The sequence below is a fragment of the Podarcis melisellensis genome (genome assembly GCF_964234715.1).
Source record: "Podarcis melisellensis genome assembly, chromosome: W".
In the NCBI taxonomy this organism is placed as follows: Eukaryota; Metazoa; Chordata; class Lepidosauria; order Squamata; family Lacertidae; genus Podarcis; species Podarcis melisellensis.
Window position 1 is genome coordinate 8,679,595 of NC_138535.1, and position 18,659 is coordinate 8,698,253.

Genomic DNA, 18,659 nt, shown 5'->3' on the forward strand with positions numbered 1-18,659 from the left:
GCCGCTGAGAGATCCAGCAGAACTAGGAAACAGCTCTCACCTTTGTCCCTAGCCCGCCGGAGATCATCAACCAGTGCGACCAAGGCAGTTTCAGTCCCATGATGGGGCCTGAATCCCGACTGGAAGGGATCCAAATGGTCCGCTTCTTCCAGGCGTGCCTGGAGTTGTTCGGCAACCGCTCGCTCTATCACCTTGCCCAAGAATGGAAGATTTTAGACTGGGCGATAGTTGGCCATTGTGGCCGCATCTAAAGATGTATTTTTAAGAAGCGGTTTAATAACCGCCTCTTTCAGCGGGTCTGGGAAGGCTCCCTCATGGAGGGAAGCATTCACCACCCCACGAAGCCCATCGCCCAGTCCTTCCCGGCTAGCTTTTATAAGCCAGGATGGGCAAGGATCCAGGAGACAGGTGGTTGGTTTCACTCGTCCAAGCAGCCTGTCCACATCCTCGGAGGTAACAGATTGGAATTGATCCCACTCAACTTGACTAGACAGAACTTTAGCACTCTCCCGCCCTGGCCCTGCTCCCACGGTGGAGTCTACTTCTTCCCAAATCTGAGCGATTTTATCTGCAAAAAACCTTGCAAAATCATTGCAGGAGAACATGTGGCCCGTACTGGGCCCCGATGTTGCAGGTGGTTCCGCTAAATTGTGAACCACCTGAAAAAGTCTCCTGCTGCTGTTTTCTGCAGATGCAATAGAGGCAGTGAAGAAAGTCTTCTTCGCCGTCGCTATCGCCACTTGGTAGGCTCGACGTTGAGCTCTAACCTGTGTCCGGTCAGATTCGGAATGAGTTATCCGCCACCGGCGCTCTAGCCGTCTCAACGATTGTTTCATTGCCCTCAGATCCGTGGAAAACCACGGGGCTCTCCGGGCTCCATGCAATCGGAGAGGGCGCTTCGGAGCCAAACAGTCAATAGCCCTGGTTAACTCCGCATTCCAGCGGGCCACCAGGGAATCAGCTGAAAGGCCATCAACATGGGATAAAGCATCCCCTACCACTCTCTGGAAACCATTTGGATCCATTAAGTGGCGGGGGCGGACCATCCAAATTGGTCCCACCTCCCTGCAGAGGGGATGGGTCGCAGAGAAGTCCAGTTGCACCAGGAAGTGATCTGACCATGGCACTTCTTTCATTTCGCTTTTACTTAGTGTCAGATCACCAACATCCATAGAGGTAAACACCAGGTCCAAGGCATGTCCGCGGCTATGGGTTGGGCCAGACTTATTCAGGGACAGCCCCATGGAGGCCATGCTTTCCACGAAGTCCCGAGCTGCCCCTTGTAAGGTCGTGTCGGCATGGATGTTAAAATCCCCTAGGACGACCAAGCTAGGTGTCTCCAGGAGAACATCCGCCACGACCTGAAGCAGCTCGGGCAGGGAATCCTTGGTGCAGCGGGGAGGTCGGTACACCAAAAGGAATCCTGTACTGCCCCTATTGCCCAACTTCCAGAACATGCACTCGGAAAACTGGGTCTTCCCAATAGGACGCCTGGTGCAAACTAATGACTTTCTAAAAATCACTGCAACCTGTTATTCTAAAGCAGCAATGCGGCAGCAAGCAAAGGCTATAGCAGCCAAGACTGCTGCTTGTGGCTGGAAAGCCAAACAGGAAGTTTGTGACTGTTGCCATGGGAATAAAGGGGCAGTCCATTCTGTACTGAGCACCGGATGTTAGCTCAGTGGGTTAGTCATATGACCTGTGCTGGAAGTACATGGGTGGAGTTTCTTTCTAACTGCTGATGAGTGCAGACATGTTTTCTCTGTACTGAAGTAAAAGACAGGAATAAAAGATGTAAATAGATTTCTGTCTGCTTCTTTCCCCTCCCTGGGGACACCAAAGGGAAGAGAGGAGCAGTTGGTGTGTTTTCCTCACAGCCTGAGGAAAATCGCCGGAACGGACCTCGAGTATGTTGTTTCCTGCCGGGAGTCGCCGGAGGGAGGTCTAAGGAATTCAGCCGGTGCCTGAACAGATAGGCACATACCTCAAGACGGGCAAGAATTCCAACAGTGGTAGCAGAGGATGGTTTCGATCCATCGACCTCTGCATCAAGGAGTGGCCTCCATGGAAGCCTGAGGTGAGAAGGCTGATTCTCTGCAGCCAGAAGCTGACCAGAAGAATCTGAAAGCCAAGCAACGGAGCCCAGGTATGAGATTTTCGGGCTTAGAAGTGTGAATGCAGATTGATTTATTCTCTGCTTCGAGGGAGCAAGGTTTGATAAAAACAGCTCCAGTCAAAAGAGAAACCGCATTCCAAACATTCCTGTGGTTAATCCTGTCCAAGGGATGGAATGCACTGTTGCTAAGCGACGCCCTTCAACGAAGGCCATGCCTCAGAGAGGAGAAGTGAAAGTTAAAATGGAATGTTTTGTCTTCAGAGTCTGAAGAGCTCTTGGAAATTTCCAACGCAGCCAGCGTTGAGAGCTGCCAGGTGCACAGAGTGTAAACAAGCCAGCTATTGGATTTTAGAGGCTTGTGTTTGAGAGTCAATGCAAGGACTCAAGATGGATGCCAAGAAGGGGGGAGGCCTGCCTACTCCAGACCTTCTGACCAGTGACAATTATGCATCTTGGTCTATTAAGATGAAGGCCTTGCTGCAGAATCAGAGACTGTTTGGGGTGATTGAGAACCCCATTCCAGCAGCACCAACGCGTGCTTGGGAGTCACAGGATGTGAAGGCCAGAACTGCTATAATTCTGTGCGTGTCAGATTCGCAGTTGATCCACATACAAGATTTAGACCACGCGAAAGATGTTTGGGACACGCTGAGAAGGACACATCAGAGAGATGCAGGTTCTTCAGCGTTGCTGTATTTTGAGAAGCTGACCAACCTGAGGCTTGCGCCTGATGCAGATGTTCAAGCGCACCTGACAGAAATGAAATTTCTGCGTCAACAGATGGTGGAACGCAATTTCCGTCTACAGGAGGAAGTGTTTTGCTTCATGGTGATCAACAGTCTGAATTGGACTTACAAAACGGTTGCCAGTCAGCTGGGGTCTCTCCCAGCAGCGGATTTGACTTCGGAGAGGGTCTTTGCCGTGGTTCTGAATGAACAGGACAGACTTTCCGCCCTGGAAGTGAAGGACAGGGGGAGACAAGAATGGAGTTCTAACACCCCCACTGCTGAAGCTACTGGAGGAGACGCCGTAGCTTTGAACCTTGTCCGATGCTACAATTGTGACCAGACTGGGCATCTTCAGCGGTACTGCAAGAAGCCACGTAAGAACAGAGGAGCCAAGGCGAGCTCCGCAAAGTCTGAGGCGTCAGACAAAGGTCACACCAAGCCAAAGGCAAAGACTGCAAAAGCTTTGATGTCGCTAAAAGCCACACCAGAGGTGGGAAACTTCTTTGTCCCAGACACGGGCGCGACAGTTCACATGACAGGACACAGAGGACTATTTTCTACGTTTGAGAAGCAAAGCTTCGCTGTGCAACTAGCCAACGGTCAAGAGCTTGAAGCCACCGGAATTGGGACTGTGTATCTTAAAAGTCTGAACTTGACTATAAGCAATGTTTACTTGGTTCCAGAGTTGAAGTTTAATCTGCTCAGCGTTTCGCAGATTGCCAAGAAGGGACTAAAACTGTCCTATGATCAGAACTGCGAGATCTACAAAGATGGAGAGTTGTATCTTTCTGCAAAAGAGAAAGATGGACTGTATTTGTTAACTTTTGATCAAAGTGATTACATGGAATGTAATTCTTGTGATTCTAACATGATTTCTTTTACAGGTGTAGCCAAGAAGAACACCAAGCAGGTCACCTCGAGGGTCGACAAGGCATTTCAGCGGGTGTATGCTGATGTGATTGGTCCTTTTGCACCTTCTAGAGGCAATGCAAAGTATTACCTAATATGTGTTGATTCTTTTACAGGTTTTGTCTGGATTTATCTTTTGGAGAGACCGAAAGAAGCCTTAGAAAGGTTTAAAGAGTTTTGTGACAAGGTTAAAAATATGCATGATGCTGACATAGGTTGTCTTTGCACAGATGAGAAGCCAATTTTTCTTTTACAGGAGTTCCAGAGGTTCCTGAAGAAGAAAGGGATAAGACACAAAATTGCTAGTTCCGAAGAAGCTTGGAACAAATGTGTCTGTAGTAGGGTGAACAAAGAATTGCAAAAGGGAATGCATGCGCAATTGCTAAGTTCACATCTGCCACATGAGTACTGGGCTGAGTCGCTAATGTCATTCTGTTACACGTGGTTGAGAAAGTTTTCAAAAGAGTTGGGATGTTCTCCTTTTGAGAAACTGTTCCACAGAAAACCTTCTGTTGCCCATTTCAAGGTTTTTGGGTCTCATGTGAGAACAGAAGCTCCAGGTGGAGTAAAGAATGCCAGAGGCATTTTTGTGGGTTATGAAAAGGGTCTCTACAGAGTAATTTTGTCTGAATCTGGTCAAGTGATCCTCACAAAATTTCTAGAGAGTGCTCCTGAACAGGAGAAAGTGATTGTTCCAACATTTCCCACAGGTGATGATGATTCTGATGATGATGATGATGAGTTTGATCTTATTGAGTTCAGTACTACTGAAGATGACAGCGATAGCTCAGACAGCTCAGTTGTCACAGTCATTGAGAGGAAATCTCACATGATGACTAGACCCTCAGAAGAGGAGGATGAACCACTGATTAAGCTTAGTACTGGTTCTCCAGAGAGTTCAGAGGCTGAACCAGAAATCAAAGAAGAGCAGCACCTCTTACGTAGGTCTGAGAGAGCAACGAAGGGTGTACCACCCAAGAGGTATTCACAAGAGTTTGCTAACTTATGTGTTGCTGTTGTAAACGACCAAGGTCAAATTGAAGCTGTGTCTGAGTCAGAGACAAAGGCACAACAGAGAGTTGCTAACCAAGGTAATGCAGAAGCACTCATTCCTTGGAAGTCACACAACCAGAGAGGTACATTGGTAAAACCAGTAGCGGGTAGTTCCAAGGGTGGAACTGAAACAACAGGGGAATGTTATAAGTATAACAACTGTTTGTTTTCTTCTCTGGATGACGCTTTGCTCGCAGCACGCATTGATACTTTAGGGGGAGTATGTTATTCTAAAGCAGCAATGCGGCAGCAAGCAAAGGCTATAGCAGCCAAGACTGCTGCTTGTGGCTGGAAAGCCAAACAGGAAGTTTGTGACTGTTGCCATGGGAATAAAGGGGCAGTCCATTCTGTACTGAGCACCGGATGTTAGCTCAGTGGGTTAGTCATATGACCTGTGCTGGAAGTACATGGGTGGAGTTTCTTTCTAACTGCTGATGAGTGCAGACATGTTTTCTCTGTACTGAAGTAAAAGACAGGAATAAAAGATGTAAATAGATTTCTGTCTGCTTCTTTCCCCTCCCTGGGGACACCAAAGGGAAGAGAGGAGCAGTTGGTGTGTTTTCCTCACAGCCTGAGGAAAATCGCCGGAACGGACCTCGAGTATGTTGTTTCCTGCCGGGAGTCGCCGGAGGGAGGTCTAAGGAATTCAGCCGGTGCCTGAACAGATAGGCACATACCTCAAGACGGGCAAGAATTCCAACAGGGTCGCAGAGAAGTCCAGTTGCACCAGGAAGTGATCTGACCATGGCACTTCTTTCATTTCGCTTTTACTTAGTGTCAGATCACCAACATCCATAGAGGTAAACACCAGGTCCAAGGCATGTCCGCGGCTATGGGTTGGGCCAGACTTATTCAGGGACAGCCCCATGGAGGCCATGCTTTCCACGAAGTCCCGAGCTGCCCCTTGTAAGGTCGTGTCGGCATGGATGTTAAAATCCCCTAGGACGACCAAGCTAGGTGTCTCCAGGAGAACATCCGCCACGACCTGAAGCAGCTCGGGCAGGGAATCCTTGGTGCAGCGGGGAGGTCGGTACACCAAAAGGAATCCTGTACTGCCCCTATTGCCCAACTTCCAGAACATGCACTCGGAAAACTGGGTCTTCCCAATAGGACGCCTGGTGCAAACTAATGACTTTCTAAAAATCACTGCAACCCCCCCTCCCCGCCCACATGACCTGGGTTGCTGTGCGTAAGAGAAACCTGGTGGACAAGCAGCGGCAAGGACAGGCCCAACTGCTTCATCCAACCAAGTCTCTGTTACACATGCCACGTCAAGTCCTCCATCCATGATCAAGTCATGGATGGCAGTGGTCTTATGAATCATTGACCTGGCATTGCACAGCAGCACCTTCAGGTCATGTGGGTATCCCTTGCTGATTCTAGTATCCATCCGGTCAGGACCAGACCCGGAGGCAGGAATGGTCCTCAGATAACGACTAAACCTGCCCCCTCTGTAATGACATGGTCTAGTCTTAGCGTAACTCCTCCTCCTACCCGTGATCACTGAGATCGGTTGTCCCAGTGCACCCCCCCCCCCTGTGGACCATGCCCCAGCCATTTTGTGGGCTGGGGCCCACTCCCCGGCAGCCCTGACCCCTCCCCCTAAGAACAAAATAACAACTTAAACAAACAAAACCAATAAAACAATACAAACAAAAAAAATTGTAAAAATTACAAAAACATCAAAATAAAAAAAATAATTCCCCAAACCCAAACAAACATCCATCCCTCCCCCCACATACAAAAAATCCAAAAGAATTTTTTAAAAAACATTTTAAAAACACTCTGTGCCCCTCCTGCAGTAACAACTGTCCTAGTGAGGCCTGTCAGGCCCCGCCCTGGGCCAGGTGGTAAGTGGCAAGAGCAGGGCCCTCAGGGGCTCACTCAGGGGAGTCCTCCTGGGCAGCAGGCAGCAAGCAGCACGCAGTCCTTGTGAGGCTTCAGGCCCCGCCCCAGGCCAGATGGTAAGTGGCAGGAAGGAGCAGGGCCCTCAGGCACTCACTCAGGGGAGTCCTCCTGGGCAGCAGGCAGCAAGCAGCACGCAGTCCTTGTGAGGCTTCAGGCCCCGCCCCAGGCCAGATGGTAAGTAGCAGGAAGGAGCAGGGCCCTCAGGCACTCACTCAGGGGAGTTTGTAAGAGCAAACAGCGCCGCTCGATTTTGCTCAGAAACTACTCCTGGGTATATGCCCATTGAGAAGAATCCTATAAATCCTCCCCCAACACTCCCCACAGAATTTGACAGAAAAAATTCATCTTCACAGTGCTCGCCTAGGGCTGCCCTTGTGGAATCAAATAAAAAGGGATTTGGAGGTGTGGGGAAGACTGAAGTGGTCCTTTTGGGGGAGAATATCTACGATAAAAATGAGTGTGCTACCAAAGACGTTATTCCTTTTCCAATCACTGCTGATAATCAAGGGGGCATCAATTTTTAAAGATTGGCAAAAAATAATTTCAAGATATATCTGGCAGGGTAAGAAGCCTAGGATACAGTTTGAGTTATTAACAGACGCAAAAGAAAGAGGTGGCTTCGCCCTGCCAGATTTGAAATTATATTATGAAGCATCTTGCCTCTGTTGGATAAAGGAATGGATTAAATTAGAGAATGGAGAGCTGTTAGATTTAGAAGGATTTGATAACAGATTTGGTTGGCATGCTTACTTATGGTATGAGAAGAAAAAAATCCACAAAGGTTTCGAAAACCACATCTTCCGAAGATCATTGATAGAGGTGTGGGAGAGGTATAAAAACTTGTTGGAACCTAGACTCCCCCATTGGATTTCACCATTAGAAGTGATGAGTGTGAAAAAATTAATATGAGGGGGAGGTGGATAACATATGGAGAATTGGTAACAAGAGAGGGGGGGGAATGGAAAATGAAAACTTATGAAGAGGTGAAAGAATTTTTTTACGATTGGTTACATTACTTTCAGATTAATGAAATGTTTAAAAAAGATTGTAAAATGTGTGGGTATGAAGGTAAAGAATCAAAATTCCAAGTGGAGGTATTGAATAATGATTATAAATGTTGCTGGAGTGGCATACAAAAGATGAAGAGGTAAAAGCAGTAATGATACACTGGGCAAGAGACTTTGGTTATAATATACAGTATGATGATTGGATGAAATTATGGAATGAAAGGTTAAAATTTACGGCATGTACTGCGTTAAAAGAAAATGTAATGAAAATGTTCTACAGATGGTATATAACGCCAGTTAAACTGGCCAAAATGTATAAAACATGCAATAAGTGTTGGAAATGTAAAGAAAAAGAAGGTACTTTCTATCATATGTGGTGGGAGTGTAAAAGGGTGAAAGACTTCTGGGAATTGATATACAATGAATTGAAAAATATGTTGAAATATACGTTCGTTAAAAAACCAGAGGCCTTTCTATTAGGAATGGTAGGAAACGAAATTAATAAGAGAGACTGTAAATTGTTTCAATATGCAGTGACTGCCGCAAGGATACTTCTGGCCCAAAGATGGAAACAGGAAGAAATTCCAACAGTGGAAGAATGGAGAAGGAAATTGACTGAATATGCAGAATTGGACAAATTGACTGGGAAGATTCGATATCAGAAAGACCAAAAGTTTATTGAGGACTGGGGGAAATTTACAGAATATCTGAAAAATATATGTGATGTACAGACAACGCTTGTTGGTTTTGAAGAGACTCTGTGAGATAGTAAGAAATATCGCAAAAAAGAGAGTAAGAGGAAAAGGAGTTGGGAAAGGCAATATCATGTTCAATTCAATTCAATTCAAAATCAATTCCCCTCCCATACTCACGAATTAGCGCGCTGAGACTTTTCCAGTCGAGTGAAGTACAGGGGTTCGGCTGCGTAAGGGATCTGGCACGTCGGGGGAATGAAAATCAATTCAAAATCCTTTATTAGGCATATCACACCACACATTAACAAACAAACATTATATGCAAATTGTATAAAATATGGGTACAGCAAACACAATTTATCCTAGTCCTATTCTTAACTCCCAGAAATTAACCGGTGTACATGAATAACATAATACAGTATAATATAAAATAATAATACAACGCAACATCATCACCTACCATTAACAACCACTAGGTCTCCTTATCATGGCCCATTCTTTCTTCATGGACAGCTCTTAAAAATTCGGCCGCTATTAAAGTAATTTGATCATCGCTGTCTGCCAGCATGTCCTGAACAGTTGGTTGAGTAAAAATCTGTTTACTGAATTTTAGGGCCTCATACAGTTGTATTCTGGCATAACTGCCAAAATCACAGGAAAAGAATATATGCTCTAGAGTATCTAGTTCCTTTTTACTGCATTTGCAGAGACGCTCAGATTCTGGGATAGCTAAGTATCTTCCTCTCACTACCTCCGAGGGAAACATGTTAAATCTGGCCAACATAAACAGCCTACACGATTCATGTTTCTTCAGATTTGTCATGTATCCCTTTTGGAAATCTCTACACAAAGGGAGATTTAAGTGGATAGGAGAGCAGGTGCTATGCTTTGCAACCTCAAGCATGGCGAGAACACTTTTTTCTGTAAGAGTCTTCCTAATAATTTCCCATGTATCTTTGGGATCAGAGATTTCAAAGTCAGTTAGAATGAGCCCTATAGAATCCAGTTTTCTCCTACATATCAATGATAGATTGTAGATTGCATTATCACTTAAAAGATCGTAAAGTAGAGAATTAGGGGATAGGGCTCTATAATGGAGGAAGATCCAATATTTCAAGGTCCTCAGCCATGCTCTTACTGATAAAGGCAATATTCCCAGCTCACAACATATTGTTTCATATTTTACTGAGTTTGCAAGTCTTAATAATGACCTCAAAAGGGAAGCGTGAAATTTATCCAACCTCTTGAGGTCACCTGAAATCCACACTGGTGTGCCGTATAGAAGTTGGGCACAAAGTTTCATATCAATCACTTGCAATACAGCTGGGATGAATCTGTTTCCTACTGGAGAAAAAAAAGGATTTAATATGTTGGGCTGTCACTTTGGCCTTAGCTATAGCAGCACATATATGTGTATTCCAATTCATATTATTTTTAAATGTGATTCCCAGATAATTGAAGTGCTTAACTTCCTGTATTAGATGTCCATTAATTATACAGCCTTTTGGGTTCCCTCTCTTTCTGAATTGCATAATCTTTGTCTTATCATAATTAATTTTGAGATTATTAAGAGAGCAGTAGTTTGAGAAACTCTTGAATAATTTTTTTAAACCCAAAACAGAGAGTGAAGAGAGTGAAATAATTACAGCATCATCTGCATAAAGTAGTAAAGAGAGTGGGCAATTGTTTAAATAAGGAGTATGAGTGGTTGCGTTTTGAAGGAATATTGGTTGGTCAGATAAAAAAAGATTGAATAGGGTGGGGGCCAAGATACAGCCTTGCCTAACTCCTCGATTGTTCAGAATAGGACCTGCAAGTCTACCATCTTTTGATACTTTAACATATATTTGGTTATTAGAATGTAAACTTTGAATCAGTGTAAGTAAATATGGGTCAATACCAAGGTGTTCTAGTTTAGTCCATAGTTTGTTGCGGTCGACCGAATCAAAGGCACTTTTTAAATCCACAAATGCCACAAAGAGTTTCCGTTTATTTCTCATGACATATTTATCCACAAGATGACTTAACACTAGACACTGGTCAAGAGTTGACGAGCCTGCCTTAAAACCAGCCTGCTCTTTACCAGGTAGGCCTTTTGTCAGCATCCATTCTTCCAATTTAATAAGCAGAGATTTGGCATAGATTTTGCTTATGCATGGTAACAAACTTATAGGCCTGTAATTCTCTTGGCAATTCCTATCACCTTTTTTGAAGATCGGTATCACTATTGAGTTGTTCCACGACTTAGGTACACGGGCTGAGTGATAGATAGAATTAAAAAGTGGCACAAGTTTAATGGCCCACCATTCTATATCTAATCTCAACAGATCTATTGGGATGCCATCCATACCAGGTGATTTCCCTTGCTTAAACGAAAGGATTATCCTTTTCATCTCCTCAACAGTAATTTGAAATTGTGTGGTTTTTGCCAAAGAAACTTTAAAATTTTCCTTTTTACAAACTTTGTGATCATAAAAAACAGCAGTAAAATGTGAAATCCAAACCTCATCGCTTATATTAGGGAACTCAGTGGTATTTTTTATTGAGAGAAGTGACCAAAAAGTTTTAGTATCTTTAATTTCTAATGCAGTGACAATTTTAGACCATTTAGCTAGTGCAAACTCAGATTTTTTTTCCAGGAGCATGTTCTTAAAAGCATTTTTCATTTCAAAATAAGTCTTCCAGAGACCTTGAGAGTTGGTAATATAGGCTTCTTTTAGACAAGTTCTAAGTTCTTTCTTATAGTTAATACAATCTTTATCGAACCAATTATACTTATTTAAAGGTTTATTGCTGGACTGAGGGTCTAAAAAAGAAGAAAATAATGCCTGGATAGTCTTATAGTAACAAACATTATCCTCCAAGGGCATCAAATTTTGGTTAGCCACAGGTTCCAGAAGAACTGGGTTATTTTCAAATACTGCTAATAGATCCTCCCTATTTTTATCACTTATATAAATTCTTTTGGCATAAATAGTCTTACCAATACTAATAGGAGGTCTAATATCATTATTTCTAGGATTCCTGTACATCTCTAAAACTATTGGGAAATGGTCACTCTCTGAGCGAGGTACAACTGTAAAAGAGGCAATTTCATTTAACATTTCAACGGAAACTAGAGAATAGTCGATTACGCTCCTGCCCCTTTTGGAGCTAAAAGTAAAATTTCCTGGAATATCCGGCCACATTGAGCCATTCAAAAATGAGAGGTTCAATTCTAAAACCAATTGTAGAAGTTTTCCTCCCGCTTTATTAATAATGATGTCCTTAGAGTTCCTCCCTATTCTCAATGGAAGTGGGGCATCTTCAGCTAGATTTGAGCCATAGCATTTATAGAGCGCTGTATTGTCTGATCCAATTCGAGCATTGGTGTCTCCCATTACAATCAGGGGAATATCTGGAGATTTACTACGTATTAAATACAACTCTTCAGAGACTATATTCCAACCATAATCTGGTCTAATTTCCAGCTCTATGGGAGGAAAATATATATTTAGAAGAAGAATTTCCCTGTATACAATGGTAAGTGATAACAGTTGTGCAAACTGTCCAATATTTCTGATATAATTAATTTTAAGGTTAGAAGACTGTTTAATACCACAGATCAAACCGGCTTTTGTTGACACTTTAGTAGCGGGTAAATTATAGGTAATAAAATTAGGAATATTTAAAGGTTTAAGAGACCAGGTTTCCTGCAAAAGTATTATATCATAAGATTCAAGAAAGTTTATAAAATCAGGATCAGCTAATTTACATGAAAGTCCAGCTACATTCCAGGACATAATAGAAAGAGTTTGGAGAGAACTTTGATTTAAGGGTGCTAGTGAGGTATGCGTGGTGCATTCCGGATGTCACACCAAGTTCCTCTGGTTCTTACTATTATCCCTTTCAGCGGGATCATATAGTTCAGATGCTAATTCAATGATGTTTAAAGATGTATTCAGTATGCTCACATTTGAGGAGGGTGGAATGCTAGGGTTGCAACCTGTCGCATCTATGCTGGGCACTTTATTTGGGGAGCCCAATTCAGTCTCATTTAATTCTCTCATTTTATCCCATGCTAATGTAGTGACCAGGTTTGCCTCTGGGATGGATTGCATGCGAGCTGGGTTATAGGAGGGGCGTTTCAGCTCCAAGATCTGTGAGGATGGATTCATCTCCGCAGCAACCACTTGGCCTGGGGTAACAGAGGGTTTCTCGGCCCATAAATCCAGTTCGTGACGATAGAGGCATGAGGCCTGATCTGGGACATACTCAGATATGTTTTGATTATGTAGTCCCGGTTGGTCCTTCGTCAAATTTGTCAAACAAGAGCAAAGGTTATTCAGTCTATAAAGTATTTTGTTCTGAGTTTCTTGGGGGAGAGCGCAGTAGGAGTAGATTAAATTATTTTCAAAACTTTCGAACCCGTTACCTTGGCTCGCCTCATATAAAGTCCCGGGCGAGTCTGGTCTTTGAAGATCATTAATAAGTAACTCTGGGTGGTGATTAGGCGAGTCCTCAGTGTCTTTTATATAAATTAAAGTGTGGTGTTCAGCCTTTTGATGAGGTGTTGCAGTCGAGGTCGTAGGACTGGTGAATAGTGGGATAGGAGAGGCCTCATTTTTAAAGTACCTTGATATTTTTACACCACTTGTCTTTAGGTGTTCTCTGTGTTTATATATCAGTTTTGCCATTCTCCGATCATGGAATGTAACCACCGCCCTGGCAAGCAAGCCATCAAAATATAGATATTCCACTTGGTCCAGCTCCGAGGGATTACTCAAAGTACCTGGCATATATGCCTTAAGGAAGTTCAGTAAATGGACTTTGCGATCCTCTTGAGATAAAAATCCTGGAGGCTTAGGGTAGCTTGAGAAAACAAGCTTGTTTTGAAGCAACACCAGCTTCCAGTTCTTATTTGTTGGAATGCTCTCCTTTTTTGATTTGGAGTTGTCTATAGTTAAAACGTAGGACCATGGATCTTGGGGTGACAAATCTTGCTTCGAGCTTGGCGGTGGAGCAAGCATTGAAGGTTTTAGAAAATCCAGCACTTTATCAGCACAGCCATTTGGGGGCAAATCCTGTTTAACTGACTTCTTCGCTGAAGACTTCACCAGGTTCCCTGTAGTCCCAGAGGCTGTTGTGCTCTCTAGTAGGTTAAAAAGCTTTTTAAAAACCATTTTTTTATAATGCACTGTCTTAAGATTTTTTATGTTTTTACTTTTTTAAACATTTTTTACAACTATGGATCTCCTTTTACAAGCATTAGCTCTGCAGGCTTTCTTACCCTTCCTTAAAGGGCCACTCCTACAGAGGGTGGGGGCGAGGCCATGCTTACTTTCCGATTTTGAAGGCATTCCGACGGGTTTTCTCCAAAGAGTTTTACAGGAGTCAGCCATGATGGTAAGAATTTTTGTGCAAATGTCCAAGTAGGACTTTATGGATTCAATGTCCTCAGTAAGGAGCACTAGCCATTTGATGATTGAGAGACCCTCTTCATTTGTCTCGTGGGGATGAGGATAAGAGTCTTTCGAAGGTTTAATATTTCCCGAGGCCAGTTCCGAAATTTGTTTTAACATTAGTTCCTCCATTTTTTGATCTAACGATGGTTCGGGGGGAACTTTGGATTTGGCTTTCAGTTTCGGGGATGCTTCATTGACTGTATTGAGGATATTTTGTGTTGGTTCCAATATATTCAGGCATTTATCACTGCTTTTGGTACACTCCTTTCTTTGCATAGCCAGTGCTTCACTATGGCTGTGAGAGAGATTGGTAGGAGAGAGTAGACTTTCTCTTCCCTTCTCGTTCTCGTTCTCATTCATTTCAGTCATTTCCTCATTTGTTCCACATTTTGCTCTGTTCGTATAGAAGCAAGTGATTTTTGTTTGTGTTTTTGTTTTCTTTAGAGTGGCTCTTTTAGAGGTAGGTCTTGCAGCCTTCAGAGAAAAGTCTGAGGTTTTGCAGCCACTCCTGGTCGTCACCATTGTTTCTTTAAAGTTGTAAATTATTTCTTCATTGTTGTAGATTATTTTGTTGTAATAAACACGCTACAAAGCATTGGCTGAGATAAATAGACATGAGGTAGTTGTAAAAGAGGAGAAAGACAACGTGATGGAGAAGCAGAGGTGAGTTTACTTCTTCTACTGCTACAAAATGAATACCGCAAAGGCTCTGGTACTCCCCCGGTAATAATCAGGAAGTTTAAAAGGATATATATATATATATATATATATTTGCTTTCGTAGATTTTCACGGGTACAGGAATGCAGGTTTTGGTGTCCTCGGGTGTCTTCCCGTGTAAAAGTTGGGGTGTCTAGGCGACCTAAGTGGTACTCAGGATATCACTCAAGAAATCACTCAAGATATCCCTCAAGTAATTAAGGAACAAAAGAAGAAAAGGCACACTAGCCTGGGAACTTCCTCTCTGCCCAGAACATTGGAGGCTATACACCACACCCCCTCAACAGTATTTATAGGAACTCAAACACTGAGATCCTGCTCTGTTCCAGTAACAAGAAGCCGAAAGCACCAGCCTGAAGATGACGAGTGAGACCTCGTCGAAACGTCGCCTAGACACCCCAACTTTTACACGGGAAGACACCCGAGGACACCAAAACCTGCATATATATATATATATATATATGCTTTCGTAGATTTTCACGGGTACAGGAATGCAGGTTTTGGTGTCCTCGGGTGTCTTCCCGTGTAAAAGTTGGGGTGTCTAGGCGACGTTTCGACGAGGTCTCACTCGTCATCTTCAGGCTGGTGCTTTCGGCTTCTTGTTACTGGAACAGAGCAGGATCTCAGTGTTTGAGTTCCTATAAATACTGTTGAGGGGGTGTGGTGTATAGCCTCCAATGTTCTGGGCAGAGAGGAAGTTCCCAGGCTAGTGTGCCTTTTCTTCTTTTGTTCCTTAATTACTTGAGGGATATCTTGAGTGATTTCTTGAGTGATATCCTGAGTACCACTTAGGTGGGTCATTAGGTGTGGATTAGTTGCTAAAGTCTTTGTGTCTTGACCTCTTGAACTTTGTGAAGAGTTTTTCTGAGAAGATGGCTGTACTGCACTTAGTTGTGCTCTGGCTTGGCTTCGTGTATAGGGGCGAGCTGTGGTTTTGTGGCCTGTGTCAGCCAGATCTGTGTAGGGATTGCAGGGGGGTGCAGCATCCGGAGGTGCCACCATGGTTTGGCTACTGGATGGTGTCTGTAATTTATCTGTGGAGAGGGTCTGGGTTTGGGTCTGGTGTGGTTGAATGGTGATGGCGTTCTGTGTGCCTCTGGATCTGGTGTCAGTTTTTGTGGGGAGGGCTAATTTCCAGATGTCTGGCAAGCGGGATGTGTCGTCACGCTTGTTCATGTTGTGAGGGTGTTTCTCTATCTCGATGGCTTCCATGATTATTCTCTTGTGGTGATGTTCCATGTTAAAGAGCAATTTGGACTCTGCAAAATTAATTTCGTGTCCTGTTTCTTTCATGTGTTGGAAAAGAAGCTAATCCAAAAAGAAACACCCCCCAAAAACCAAGACACAGAAGAAAACAATGGCATGGCCCTCCTTCCTTATATCAAGGGCACTACAGATAAAATTAGCAAAATCCTCCATAAACACAATATCAAAACAGCCTTTTGCACCAACCAAAAAATAGCCAATATCCTCAGAAACCCCAAGGATAAAATCCAGTTGGAAAACCAAGGGGTCTATGAAATACCCTGCAAAGTCTGCCCAGCCACGTACATTGGACAAACAAACAGACGAATAAATGCACGTATCGCAGAACACAAGAATGCCGTCAAAAAAGAAGAAAAAACTTCCTCTCTTTTCCAACACATGAAAGAAACAGGACACAAAATTAATTTTGCAGAGTCCAAATTGCTCTTTAACATGGAACATCACCACAAGAGAATAATCATGGAAGCCATCGAGATAAAGAAACACCCTCACAACATGAACAAGCGTGACGACACATCCCGCTTGCCAGACATCTGGAAATTAGCCCTCCCCACAAAAACTGACACCAGATCCAGAGGCACACAGAACGCCATCACCATTCAACCACACCAGACCCAAACCCAGACCCTCTCCACAGATAAATTACAGACACCATCCAGTAGCCAAACCATGGTGGCACCTCCGGATGCTGCACCCCCCTGCAATCCCTACACAGATCTGGCTGACACAGGCCACAAAACCACAGCTCGCCCCTATACACGAAGCCAAGCCAGAGCACAACTAAGTGCAGTACAGCCATCTTCTCAGAAAAACTCTTCACAAAGTTCAAGAGGTCAAGACACAAAGACTTTAGCAACTAATCCACACCTAATGACCCACCTAAGTGGTACTCAGGATATCACTCAAGAAATCACTCAAGATATCCCTCAAGTAATTAAGGAACAAAAGAAGAAAAGGCACACTAGCCTGGGAACTTCCTCTCTGCCCAGAACATTGGAGGCTATACACCACACCCCCTCAACAGTATTTATAGGAACTCAAACACTGAGATCCTGCTCTGTTCCAGTAACAAGAAGCCGAAAGCACCAGCCTGAAGATGACGAGTGAGACCTCGTCGAAACGTCGCCTAGACACCCCAACTTTTACACGGGAAGACACCCGAGGACACCAAAACCTGCATTCCTGTACCCGTGAAAATCTACGAAAGCATATATATATATATATCTTCTCAGAAAAACTCTTCACAAAGTTCAAGAGGTCAAGACACAAAGACTTTAGCAACTAATCCACACCTAATGACCCACCTAAGTGGTACTCAGGATATCACTCAAGAAATCACTCAAGATATCCCTCAAGTAATTAAGGAACAAAAGAAGAAAAGGCACACTAGCCTGGGAACTTCCTCTCTGCCCAGAACATTGGAGGCTATACACCACACCCCCTCAACAGTATTTATAGGAACTCAAACACTGAGATCTTGCTCTGTTCCAGTAACAAGAAGCCGAAAGCACCAGCCTGAAGATGACGAGTGAGACCTCGTCGAAACGTCGCCTAGACACCCCAACTTTTACACGGGAAGACACCCGAGGACACCAAAACCTGCATATATATATATATATATATATATATATATATCTTCTTTCAGGGTCTCAGTACCTTAAAACTTTGAGTTAAAAACTTAATTGAACTAAGCTAGTATCATTAACTCCGTCGCAGGACTCTCCGTAAGGCAGTTTTGGATAAAGGGAGGGGTTCCAAGGCCTTCTCAGGCCCTTATCAGATAAGCAATTTTTCTCTCCTCCCAAGGATTTCTCTCTAGTCACATTCTTTTCCTTTAGGGAGTTATACTCACTTGGCTGCAGTAAAAGTTCATAGCAGGTTTCCTTCAGCTATTAATCTTCCTTATCTCTTAAAACAATTAGAAGTAGAGAGCGGCGACACACAAACGGGAGTTCCCACAGGGCTTTCTGAGCAGTTTTTCTTGATATGTCTTTGGCTTAACTCAGCCTGCCAGTGAAGTGTTTCCTAGCAGCTGCAGAGATCCTTTTCGTAAAAGTTAATAAAAAAAGCTGATAAAACTAGTAAAAAACTAATACAAACTAATAAAAACCACACAACTAACGCAGAGCTCAAATCAATGCTTCCTCTAACGACGCCATCTTGGAACTCTCGGCTTGTTTTCCATTGCTAGGCTTAGGTAGAGCGGCAGCTGCAATATCATGTTTAGAAATGCATCAATAAATAGAAATTTTACGAAAGATTGACAGAGAAACTGAGGGAAGTCAAAAATTGAAGAATGAGTGTAAAATAATTTGTTGATTGTATAAAATTTGTTTGGAAAATGAATAAAAATTATTTTAAAAAAAGAAGAAGAAAGAGCCTGGATTTGCTCTGCGGTTATCTGCCCCCCTACTTGAGTTAAGTCTGCTGTAATTCCTGTGGCTATTGGAGGGGGTCTCCCATACAAAAGTTCAAAAGGGGAAAGTTTCAGTCTTTTTGTGGGTGAACATCTGATCCTGAACAAAGCTATAGGCAACAAGTCTACCCATTTGCAATGAGTTTCCTGGCACAATTTTGCTAACTGTGCCTTAAGAGTCCGGTTCATCCTTTCTGTTTTTCCCAAACTTTGAGGTCTATAGGCCGTGTGTAGTTTCCATTGTATTTGTAAGGCTTTGCATACACCATCCACTATTGATGCAACGAAAGCTGGGCCATTGTCACTGCCTATACATCTTGGTATGATTTCTGTTAGGAGGCGTTTTACGACTTCCTGGACCTTCTCTGTTCTAGCTGGGAAGATTTCCGGCCAGCCAGT

The 18,659-nt window shown here is 43.4% G+C and overlaps 1 protein-coding gene across 1 annotated transcript in view; it reads right to left on the bottom strand.

Moving 5' to 3' along the window:
• Positions 1 to 212: 212 nt before the first annotated feature.
• LOC309361268 (uncharacterized protein) overlaps positions 213 to 18,659 on the bottom strand; it is a gene marked incomplete at its 3' end in the record, with an annotated part of 324,188 nt that continues 305,741 nt past the window's right edge. Inside the window, exon 2 of the mRNA XM_081896174.1 lies at positions 213 to 1,529. Within this exon, the coding sequence (XP_081752300.1) occupies positions 213 to 1,529 (1,317 nt within the window). The remainder of the gene's footprint in view (positions 1,530 to 18,659) is intronic.